This window comes from Malurus melanocephalus, unplaced genomic scaffold (genome assembly GCF_030028575.1).
Source record: "Malurus melanocephalus ecotype Western Australia unplaced genomic scaffold, MMel_1.1 scaffold_125, whole genome shotgun sequence".
Taxonomy (NCBI): domain Eukaryota; kingdom Metazoa; phylum Chordata; class Aves; order Passeriformes; family Maluridae; genus Malurus; species Malurus melanocephalus.
The window spans coordinates 589,550-602,005 of record NW_026623357.1 but is presented as its reverse complement, the minus strand read 5'-3'; the positions used below and the strand labels follow the sequence as shown (position 1 = coordinate 602,005).

At 47.6% G+C, this 12,456-nt stretch overlaps 1 protein-coding gene across 1 annotated transcript in view; it reads right to left on the bottom strand.

Annotated features, from left to right (window-relative positions):
• Positions 1-7,073, bottom strand: part of DOCK7 (dedicator of cytokinesis 7) — an 84,495-nt gene extending 77,422 nt beyond the window's left edge. The window contains exons 1-2 of the mRNA XM_057370428.1: positions 7,063-7,073; positions 4,757-4,862 (exon numbers count right to left, since the gene is read on the bottom strand). Of these exons, the coding sequence (XP_057226411.1) occupies positions 4,757-4,862; positions 7,063-7,073 (117 nt within the window). The remainder of the gene's footprint in view (positions 1-4,756; positions 4,863-7,062) is intronic.
• Between the last annotated feature and the right edge of the window lie 5,383 nt (positions 7,074-12,456).

Genomic DNA, 12,456 nt, shown 5'->3' with positions numbered 1-12,456 from the left:
ATCCTCCCCTGTCTGATGAGGATGGACCATTCAGCCAGGCAGGGCAAAACCTCCAGGAAATAAAGATAATGGGAATCACCATTCAGCCTTCACCAGCTCTGARACAGCAGAAAGACTTGGCTCATTCTCCTTTTCACTTTTTGGTGATAAAATCACTTGGCTCTGAGCACTAAAAATGCCATTCTCTGTGCCACACAGGATACTGCCACGTTTCCCCTCGCTGTGCTTTGTGCACAAATCACTTTTTCTTCTTTTCTTAAATGATRTTAAAATAAACAATGAAAGTATAYAAAGGATTCTRTATTCTTAGTGAATAATTCGATGCTATCTTTGAATGCTCGGCCAAAGTCTGACATCCAATAAATCCAAGACAAAGGCTCAATTAGCCCCGATAATGCCCATAAAGCCAGCAGTGCTTTACAAAGATATGTAAATGTCAGCACCTTCATCTTACAGGGAGGAAATGGAGTGCTGAGAGCAGACGTGGTCAGATCACATCACATCCAAAAATCCAGACCCCTTCATTCCCAGATTAATTAATATCTCTGATAATATACTTCACACACTAACAATCATCTATACTGCAAAATGCATTGACAGACAGGAAATATTGCTCCTGATCCCTTGGAAAAAGCTCTGATTTTTCTGTAAAACAACTGAATATCCATTCACTCTGTAAGTTATGTAAAAAGCTGCTTTTCTAATTCAGTCACAGAATTATTAAGGTTGGAAAAGTCCTCCAAAATCATCCAGTCCAAACTTAGAACACCACCGTGTCAACCACACCACTGCACTGAGTTCCATGTCCAACTATTAAAATACACCTCTAAAGATGTAAAGAAATAGAAAAAAACAGACCCCTAAAGATTTCTCAAGATTCTTCAAGATTAAGAATTTTTTTTTTTTCTTGGGGGAAAGAAAATCATGCTTTGGACAACAACCAAAAACATTTCAATGATTACCCTTGGCACTCAAAAGTGAAAAAAAAAAGTCCAAGATTTTATAAGTCTGTATTTACTTTTAGCAGACAGGGTTAACTGAGCGCAAGGAGCTGCTCCACAGAAAAAAAAACAAACAAACTTGGAAAGCAAAGAAGGTGGAGGGATTACAAACAAACAGAGCAAATTCCCCATCCTGCAAGATGCTGGGGAATTGTCCCAAAGGAAGTGCAGCTCTCTGCTTTCACTCCCTGGGGCTGGGGAAAAAAAACCTCTGGAGGCTCCAAGATGAGCAGAGGACACARATTCCAACCCAGAGCACACCCAGAGATGCAAATGGGAGGGCTTGGAGAGACCTGCAAAAATAACTCTAAAAAATAAACCCTCCTTCATGCGACTCTCTGAGCTCACAGCTCCTGTTTCTCAATAACAAACTGTCAGTGCCTTCTGTTGTGGGCTGCAGAAATAAAAGCTCAGAGCTGCAGGGATTGAATCCCACCAGGARTCCCAGCTCAGCACTGTGGGTTATACAGAAAAAGCCTCTGAGGGCCTTGGACCTGAGTCTGGAGCAACGTGCAATTAAAATCAGCAGCTCCTAAAGCGGCACAGGGGTGGAGGCTGACAATAATAAACTCATTKGAGAGCAGTGTCTTCTCCCCAGCTCTACCAGATACCAAATTAGAAACAGTTCTGGCAGCGTTTTGTCTGCTGCTTGTGAGGCAAAAGGGAAGAGACTCGTTCAGATGCAGCTGACAGGTTTTTGTGTTTATCCCAGTTCATCCACAGGCAGGTCTGAGGGTGGGGAACATCTCTGCACTGGCTTCAGCTGACAAGAAACAAAAGGCCCAACCAAGATAGGTGCTGGGGACTCTTCATTCACAAAAAAAAATCCATTTCTCCACAAAAACATCTCCTTTGGACTGTGCATGAGAAGAGTCTCAGACAAACCACCACAAGCAGCTGCTGCTGGCAACTGCAAAGGGAGAATCAGTGCTGACCTTTCCTGGGCCAGAATTATCTCACCAGAGGGAGCAAAATGGGCATGAGAGAGCACATCTGTACAATCATCTGGARGCACAGAATCATGGAATRTCCYRAGCTGGAARGGACCCACAGGGATCAYCAAGAGTCCGACCCTTGGTGCTGCACAGGGATCAAACAACTCCAACAAAATCAAATTGCAAATATGCGCCAAAAATTGCTGTGAGAATTCTGTGTGTCTGAAGACTCCATTTTTAGGATCTGAGAATATTCAGTATTGAATTCTGGATTCTGTGACAACTGCAGTGTGTGAGAGGTAGAAATGCTTGAGGTAAAGAAGCCTCTAAGGAAAGGAAATGGATTCCCCATCCCTGGAAGTGCCCAAGTGTCCAAAACAACTTCAACAAATCCAACAACTCCAACAATCCCACCATGGGCCTGAGAGCATTGCCCAAATATTTCTCAAACTCTGGCAGGCTGGAGCTCCCCAGTCCCAAGGTGCTTTCATTGTGGAGACACCAAAACTCAATCACACAACATTTTAGGGAGAATTTCCTGTTCATTCCCACACCACATGCCCTACTTAAGGCTTTTAAACCAACGTGGCTACACAGAACTGAACTTTTCCAGAGCAAACACAGCTTCATACAGTGATGCATAATGCTGATTATCAAACCAGGCCAGGCAGGCAGAGCAGATCCTGACGGATGCCTCGGGGAGAGAAATTAACCCAAAATTCAGACAAGCGAACCTCTGTCGTATTCTGCAGCCTCAGGACACAGACTCATGACTTCACTAAATAGACTTTTCCTCCAGACTATCTCCCACAAACCATCTCCCCGTGCTCATCAGGCTTCTGCAGAGCATCTCTGCTCAGCACCGAATTGAATGTGACAAACTGGGAGCTCATCACAGCAGCCAGCACACAATGCAGTCTGAAAGGGAAAGCTCGGAGCCTGCTTCCAGCCAGCATGACCTTTTCCAGCATTTTTACAGATTCTTGCATCTATTTACTGGCAAACATCACGGCAACAGCATAAGGAGTTACTGATAATACCATGACCAGCAAGCTTGGTCCTGTAGCAAAGATTGCATGTGAAGATCAACAGGACTGAAGCTKTGAGAATGGACACTTGGATGGAAAAAACTTAGAAATTGGAGGAAAAAAATGGAAGAGATAATTCAGAGTGAAATGAGGTGGTACAAGGAAAAACCGATCAAAAGCATGGCTGGGTGAGGAGCAGCATGGAGAGGTTCACAGAGGGCATCAGGGAGCAGAAATTCAGCCAACTCCTTCATGATGAAAGCACAGGTGAGACAATGCCAGCAGCTCATGGAATGGACACCACTGGGCCTGCATTYCTCAGCTGTCCAGAGCTGCAGGAATGACCCTGAGTGCCCCACCCACCACTAATAGTACAGGCCCCTCCCTGCTCTAATGCTGCATTATGCAAACCAGCAGCCAGAACTGCCAACTCAGGGCTTTGCATTGTCACTGCACAGCCCAACAGAGCCACTGAGATAAGGCACCAGCCTGGGCAGCAGCTCTCATTAACCMTYCTCWKWWWMWCYYYYCTYATTAACYCTTCTCTCATTAACYMTTCTCTSATTAACCCTYCMCCGTGCTCAKTCCYCACCACRCTGGGYATCAGCTGCCACATCAGCCTTGYGGAAATGACAGAAATTCCAGCCTCTGCCATACCAGCACCTCTGGCACAGCCAGATCTCAGAGATGAAGGTTGTGCCTGCAGTGAAGGAACTGTTCTGAGCCTGGGGTCAGTCTGGAGATCCCTTTGGAGGTGACAGCTCTAAGGACATTTGTGTCTGGAGATCCCTTTGGAGGTGCCAGTTCTGAGGACATTTGTGTCTGGAGATCCCTTTGGAGGTGGCACTCAGCTCTGAGGATGTTTGTGCCACTCAGCTCCAAGGATATTTGTGCTCCACAGAGCAAGCTTTCACAGGTTACCCTGCCCATAAAGCTGACTCCCATCTGAAGGGATTCCCATGAACTCATTCCCACAATCCCAAGAGCTGAGGAAGCACTACAGGAACTACTCCAAAGAGGAGAACTCTTGTAAACTCACAACACCCTCACAGACCATCAAACTCAGGGYGTGTTTCCAGCCCTGCCTGACCTAACCACCCCTCTCTGAAGAAAACAAGATGCTCTAGATTTGTTTTCCAAGTTTCACTGCTGCAAAAGGAACTGCTGTGAACTGAAGCAAGACCCCAAATCAAACATTCCCAGCCTAAAAAAGTTTGTTGCACCCTTGAAATGTTTACGCCAATAAAGCTGGAAGGTCACTTGTAGGCCAYGAAAGAATGTCTGACTTCAGAAAGGGTAATTTTGACAATGCAGCTCTTCAAAGCAGGCTGTAAACTTGTAAGTAAATAAACATTCCTAAGGAATAGCCACACTCAGCTTGCACAATAATATTTAAATTACTTCAGAAGAGTAGATGAGCTGCTGTGGTCCTGCTCTCAAGAGTGATAAAAGGGACATGAAAACAGCAACCTGAAGTGCTGGAGCTTGCAGAGAGCTCTCCAGGGAGAGAACCACACAGAGAAAWGGCCAGCCCAGGGTGTTTGGGGATAAAACAACTCACACCTGGTCAAGGGAGCTCCTTGTCCTACAAAGATTCTGCACAAATTCCCAGCCACACCAACTGATTTGCAACACAGAAATCCCCACAATTACCRGGGTTTACATGGAATTTTTTCCTCAGTGTTACCAGAGCAGCATAGATCAACAACATGTCAGCACTGCAATTTCTTCCCAAATGGTAAAATAACCATGGACAGCATCCWCAGCCATCCATGCTCCAGGCATGACTTACAGTGGTGTGATGAGAGACGCTGCCTCCGATGTTGAGGTTCTTGAGGAGCTGTGGGGAGCCTCCATACTGGCCTGAGATCTGCTTCCTGACCTCGGCTGCCACGGTCCTGGAACGAGACAGGGACAGGGTTACCTCTGAGAGGAGATGGGGATGGAACAGACACATCTCCCCAGCACGAAACCAGACACTGCTCACAGAACGAGGAGTCATCGCCTGCTGGGRACAGATCCCGCATGATAAATTCCCAGGAATCACAAAACTCTCACAAGGCTGCAGATACACATTCTTAACAGCAATTAAATTTTTTTTTCTCTTTTGTGAGCTGCTCTTCTGTGCACATCTGTGGCAATAACAGGCACGTGACCCCRAGCACAAATTAACTTGTTCCCAGCAGGCTCTTCCAAGGAAAGCTCCTCTCCGGAGTTCTCCTCACCCTTCAGCAGTTCCTGATCACACAGCTGCTCCTGCACTCTGCATTTTCATCCCTTTGCCTATTTTTGGGGTTTGAAGTCAGACAAAGGAGCAGGAAACAAAYGACTGGGTCAGAACAAAAAGGTGTTTCAACGCAGGAAAGGTAAAGGTGGGATCCCAGAGACAAGCAGAGGAAACGCTGGCACAATGCCCTGTGTCTCTGCCAGACTGAAATTCCACCATGGGTAATTTTCTCACCAGGAATGCAGAGCACAGAGCAGCTCTTCCACGCATGGAGGGTGAAAGCTGTGACCCTCCAGGGCTTTTTTTTTTTTTTTTTTTTTGCTAAAAAGCCACATTGTCATTGCTAAGCCTGAAAACACAACAGGTGAGTAAAACTGCCTGGAGAGGGGAGGAAGAGCACAACAGAGGGGGAAATGCTGATGGTCAGGGACCTTCTTAGCAAAAATCCCAGTCCCACCACAGCCACCCACAGCTCTCCATCCCATATCCCAGCAGGAAGCTGCAGCTCCTCTCACCAGGGATAGCCAAGCCTCTGAGCAGGGTGGGATTGGTTTTGTTCCACAGGCAAACCTAAAATCAAAATTCCTTCCACAAAGAAGCTGCTTTGCTGAAAAGCTGCTGAGCAMCCCCAGCCTACAGGACCTCACCAAAACCAATGCTCCTCTCTAGGAGCCAACACCSAATTTATCAGTGACAAACCTACCCCAGAGTGTCATTCACCACCTCACAGCACTGCTGGCAACTCCCAGAGCAAACCCCCAGCCCCAAGGAAACACCAACCAGCCCAAAAGGCAGATGAAGAGCCTGTAGGGACAGGGGTGATGTTTTCTGCTCTATCAGTGATCTCTGTAGGAGCATCCTGATTGCTCAGAGACTCCTGATCTCATCAGGGGACTGTGCTGTGTGTCAGCACAGCACAGAGCTGCTAAAATCCTGCCAAGGAGATGGTGAAACCTGTCCTGAGTTAAACCCTGACATCAGGATGGGCTCCTGGCTTTGGGATTGCTGTGGGCAGCAATGGAGGCAGCTGGAGGGAGCTGCTGTCAGTGGGAGAGAAGGGAACTCTGAGAGGGAACAAGCTCTGCTCACCATGGAGAGCAGATGTTTCCTCAGGCCGGAGGATGGGCGCAAGACTGGCTGGAGGAAGCATTATTTTGTCTTTTTTAAAATGAAGACTGCAGGAGGGAAAAAAAAAATAAAGTTTTATGTATTCTGGCTGCAAGAAGTCACTTCCTTCATGTGTGCCTTTATCCACAGGAGCTGATGTTTTCACTTTTGGAGGGTGGCTTCTGGAAGAAGACCAAGCAGCTCCTGCTGGGGCCAGTGAACATCCAGGAAAAGCTATCTCAGTGCTCCCACCACGTGTGCACACAGACACACAGAGCAAACCAGCACCAAAAGCTGCTGCTTTTCACAGGAAAATGTGGAATGGATTAAAATGGCTGCTTGGCATGGAAAACACAGCATGAGGATTGCAAAACCCAGCCCCAGGATGCTGAGGGGCTCTCACTCAGCGTGGTTTGTGTCACTCCTGACGAGGCACAGAGAGAGCCCTGGCAGGAAAAATCAGAACCCAGCACAACACAGAAAAAAAGGAAAAACCCTTCCCCGTTTTCAAGAGGCTTTGTTTCAAGGTGCAAAGCACAGCCAGAGCAGGGAACCTCCCTCAGCTGTGGAACCACAGCAGTGCCTGACTCCTGAATCCATGGATGCTCAGGAAGCTGAGGCATCTCTGTGGTCCAACGGGGCAGAAATGTGGTGCCACAAAAGGATGGCACTGATGAGCTTTGGTGCTGCCCCTCACTGGATATTGAAAATTCCCCCAAAGCACAACCACAAAAAGCCAGAACTGAACCCCCAATGGGTTTCACCAAGACACCATCGTTACTCTAGCGCCTGAAGCACTCCTGCCTCTCCAGCTTTCAGCAGCATCCATCAAAATTCTCCCTGTGTGAAGCCCATGGATACTGTCTAAACTCCTGAATTCCTGAGTGGAATCTGCAAGATTTACTGTTATATATTCCAAGCCTGCAGTCCAATCCACAGCTCAGGTCGATTCCTTTCTGTATCACCACATTCCCACAGGTTCTGGACACTTCCTGACTAGAAAGCATCATGCCTGTGACATTCAGAAACCATCTCCTACTGTAACCTGATCTCCAGATGTATTTATGGGTAAACTATACCCATAGGTTTTGTGGCAGCATGATCAGGTTCCAAAGCCCTCTCCCACTCCTTTCTGCCAGGTATCCCCTCCCAGCCTTTGGGCTCCCTGGCTCACCCTGATGGCTTTTCTGMAGTTATTCCAGTTGGGAATCTCACCTTTTAGCAGATGTGCTTCACTCTGATCACTCACTGCAGAGAAGGAGCAGAACCTTTGGAGACCAAAGGAGTGTTTCCCCATTGAGAAAACCCCTCAGCTGACTACTTTTAGGGCTGCTTCCTCACTGGTTCATCACAGAAGTTCCCAGTTTCCCTAAACCTAAAAACACCTGGCCTAATGGAAGATGGCCCTGACCATGGGATRAGYTTTAAGGYCCCTTCCAAYCCAAACCATTCCACATTCTATGAACACACCTGCCTTCTYCTCCTCCCTTTCCAAAGGCTGTTTRTCCATGATGAACTGCTCATGACAAGTTTCATGTGACATTACAACCCTGAACATTATTTCTAACCAGAACAAACASTAAACCTAACCAGAGAAGAGAAATAAATATTCTCCTAATGCTACAAAAATTAATTTGGTAGARCTGAAGAGCCATTAAAGCTTTGATAATTAAAAGGGCAAATAAAAAACTGCCTCTTTAATAACTTATCTAATATTCAACACGTAACCTGGGAACCTCAGACAAACATTCCAGTTAATTACAGCCCACAGCCTCATGAATGTCTATGTTTAAAGTACATCTTCCACAGTCACTTCCTTTCTGACCTTCTTCACTGGTTAATTATTGTGTGTGCATGTGGTTCACACAGAAAAAGAAAGAAAAAACACAAAGAGAAAAAAAAATTCCCCTTGGAACTGGCTCTCAAAACAAAACAGAACTGGTCATTCTCAAAGTACTCCGAGCTGCAAATAACAAAATGAAACCATTTGTTTGCACTCCCAGGGTTCTTTACTACACACAAAAATAATTTCTGTTTCTATGTGCCCTGCCTGGTCAAACACAAAAACTGTTCWTTTTTTTTAACAATTTTTTTAGTCTAAGCAGCATATTGAAAATATCAGTTCTTCTTTTTGCCTTCCCAAAAAAAAAGACTCCAGGATCTGCCTGGTGATGCCAAGCAAGGTCAGGAACTCTCCCCTTTCCCAGCAAAGGTGGGTCAGGAACAGCCTCGAGTAATTTCAGGAATTCTCTCTTTTCCATCGTTGTCCCCACTCAGAAAAGGGTGACACAAATTTGAATCACCAGCCAGGAAAGCTCTGCTGGATCAGGGAACCTTCTCTAGGACAGCTCTGGCCTGGAGCCTTCATCCCTGCACCCATCCTTCCTCCTCAACCCCAGGTCCTGTTTCCTTCCCCTTGGAGTGAAACAGCTTTGATTTACAGCTGAGGAAATGCCCAGCCCGATCCCTCGGAGTTTTGATTTACAGCTGAGGAAATGCCCAGCCCGATCCCAAGCGCTGCAGGGTGCCTGTGGCTTCTTAAATTAACACAGATGAGCACCAACATGTTCCCTTTTTCCTCACCATTGATTAAAAGAGAAAACATCACACAACGCTGCCTGTGGTGCTCTTCTGGTAATTTTTGATTATTGAGGCTGAAATGTCACCCCTGGGCTGCAGAGAAGGGAATGAGCTCCCAGGACAGCGGATTGTGGAAATCACCACAGGACTGGATTTTGCAGGAGAGCAAAGTCACACTCACAGAAAAAACACCAAGCCTTGGCCAGAGAGGCAGCTCTGCAGAGCCATGGAGATGTTGTCCCTGTCTTTTCCTTTGCTTTAAACATTCAGGGAATTTCTTGGGCTTCCCAGAGCGCTGCCGACTCCCACACGAGCCCTCCACAGAGGCTGAACAGGGACAGCCAATGCGACTTTCAGAGAAAACGGGAAAAAGATGCTCTGAAATTCCTGCTAAAAATCCTTTCAGTCATCCATGACAGTGTTTTGACAATGCAAATGGCATCTGGATGTGGGAAGAGAATAAACTGTGATGAATACTCTGCTGTGACCATGTTTCTGGCCCGATTTGGTGCTTCTGGGAACCAGTGACAGCTCTGCTCTTGGTTTCAGTGGGTGCAGGTTTCACACCATCCCTCTTTACCCTGGGGCTGGGCAAAGGAGGCTGCCAGCCCCCCTGACACATCCTTCAGGCAGCGTAAAAGGGCTCTAAATGAACACAAATGCAAATTTAGCCTTCCCAAGTTCCCTTTTTCAGCACCCCATCAGTGWAAAGGGAGCTGCAGCAGAAATAAGATTCTCAGAATGTGCTGAACGTAAGTGTTTTCCCCTCAATTCAAATCCATAAAGACGAGCTGTGATTACTCCAGAAATCCCTTGCAATGTAAGAGTCCAGGATGATGGGGAATTTCCAAGGCACTGAATGTGTGAGAGCAGGATCAGCCCCAGACAGCAGCACCTCATGGCTGTGGGGTTCCATTCACATGGAAGCACCTGGGAAGGGGCTGGACCCACAAGCTGAAAACAGCTTTTTCCAGATTCCATGGATAGCTGGGGATAGGAAAAGTGAAAAATCTCWGCAAGAGAAAGCAGAGCAGTGGTAAAAATCCCACTGTGGGGTTTGTGTAATGATTTTGCWGTGTGAGGTTTAAAAGGGGAATTTTTCTTCCTCWTTCTGAAYTMTAAAAWGCCTGCACACTTTTTCCTCTGCCTRCCCCAGGAAACACTGGGGTGCTGKGATACAACCTGCTCCARTTACTGGGACATCTAAAAACTCAGAAATTACCTTTCTGGTAGTCCAATTTCTCTGCCAAGTGGCCCCATACCCAGAAAATGTACTGGGATACCACAGCTGGGAATGTGAACTGGACACATGTGGCACTGAAGTTCCTCTGCTCTTACACTGAAATGGAACAGCCTGTGTGCAGCTCCAGAAGCACCAGAAGCTGCAGAAGGATGTGATCCACTACAGTTTAATAAAAAAATGTCCGACCAATATATTTCCAATTAAAAACTAGCTATTTCAGGCAAGATCTCAGGTATTATTAACCCACTATACTAAGTTAGACTGAGGAGTTTCTTCTATCTACTCCAGAATGAGTAAGTACCTGTGATGGTCAACATCTGATTTAAACCCACAAAAATGCAACAGGACCTAATCATGAAGATACCTTGTAGCACAATCTTAAAAAGATATTTTGAAACYGCTGTGGCAATCACTAACAGCTTCTACCCAAAATTTAAAGCTTGGGATGGAATGACCAGGCAGGSCATGGCACAGCACCCTGTACCACAGTGGCTGAGGAGAGCACAGCAGGTAAATCCAAAATGTGGGAACACATCCGTGGGCTTTCCAAGAAACTGGGCAGCCCATCCCATGTTTGTTTTTCTACCTCTACCGTAACAATCAGTTTAGAAACTCGCAGCTGGAGTGAAGGAATTTGTCTCCTGGATCTGAATTGCATCCATTTGAAGCACAGGCTCTATGCAAAGCAAGAGCAGCATGGCCATTTCCTGTGAATAAGACAAATGCCATGTCTACCTCGGTGAGTCAGCCAAACCGGAGGGCAGASTGTGAAAATGTGAGGGATCTATTCTTCTTTAAACAATGGGACTGGGGAGGGCTTCCAGCAGCGACCAGAGCAGCTCTGGGACTTCCGTGCATCCCTGGAACAGCAACATCCCAGCAGCACATTCAGTGTCAGCAGAAGGGCAGCAGCCAAGGCTGGACATCCCAGATGCAACATTCTGCACACAAGTTTTTACCTTCATGTGCAACCCACGAACCAGGAATTGGAGATTTCTCAGAATATGACACTACAACATGGGAAATCCCACAGGAAACACAACCATACAAACAAACATTGGAGATGTAACAGCCCTGACCACACTGCAGAGCACCTGCGTCCTTCTGCAGGACAGGAGAACCCGACCTGTTGCAGAGACAGCTCTGCCCACACACAAACACACAGGGAACACACAGAGACGATCAGAGCAGCCCAAAAGGTGCACAGAGGTGGCACATCTGTCCTAAAACCCAGCAAACCCACTGCACCAGGCAGGAACACTGAGCACCACASTGGTCACTCCAGGGCCATTTGATCTCATTTCCTGCCAGGGCTGCACAGCTCTGACGCTCTCACTTCTAGTGCTTGTCTCTCATGTGACCATTTCTATGACTACAATCAAGAAGCAGGAAAAACGGTCTGGCAGCAAATCCATCTCACCCCATTCCTTGATCTGTCACATTAACCCCTGGCTSGTGCTTATCAAAATGTGCAGAGAACCTGAAGAGAAGAGCAATGTTTTCACCTGCTTCCAGATCATGAGTGGGGTGGGACTGCTGTCACTCCTCTACCTCCCACCCAGCCTTTTCCTTTGACCTTTTCTTCCTTTGTCCATGACCCTTCTCCATCACAGCTTCTCTAACTGCACCTACTCATACCTACAGCTTCTCACTCAGTGGTATGAAAATGATACTCCTTTTGCTCCTGTCCACAGCCTCCTGAGCAGCTCTGGCACAACTGATGGCTCTCACTTTCACTGCACTGCTGGTTACAGGTAGGACARGTGCCATGGTCACCAAAGGCCACCTGGTCAGATCTGTCAACAGAAAAATTCTTCCCACCTGGAACTACACGCCTGACTGAGAATACAGATCTGCAGATTAGCAGGCAGTTTTCTGTAAATATTTATCTTTAAAAAATAACAAAACTTTGAGAAATTTAAGGATGCTGAGCACCGCGAGCCTCACGTAGCTCTGCGCGTCCAAGGAGCGGAGCCACCGCGAACCAGCCCTGCTCACACACAAAAGGAAGGCGCTGGAAAAGAGCTCTCTCTCCATTTTCCAGCCGGCGGGAGGTCGGGGCTCCCCTCCCAGGTGCGGGGCCGGGGCAGCGCCGGGAGGCGGCCGGGGCAGGGCCGGCTCCTGCTCCCGCTCCGGCAGGAAAGCGCCGTGCCGCCCATTGTGCGGCGAGAGGGGCTGCACAAAGCGCCCGGCCGGCCTTTGTTCGCGGCAGCGGAATTCCACGGCTCTTTTCCTCCTGTCTCTCCCTCCCCCGCTCCCCTCGGGAGCTCCCCCGGGGGAGCGGCCCCACGCTCGGGAACCGCCGCGCCCGCTCCCGGCCCTTTGTGGCGGCCGA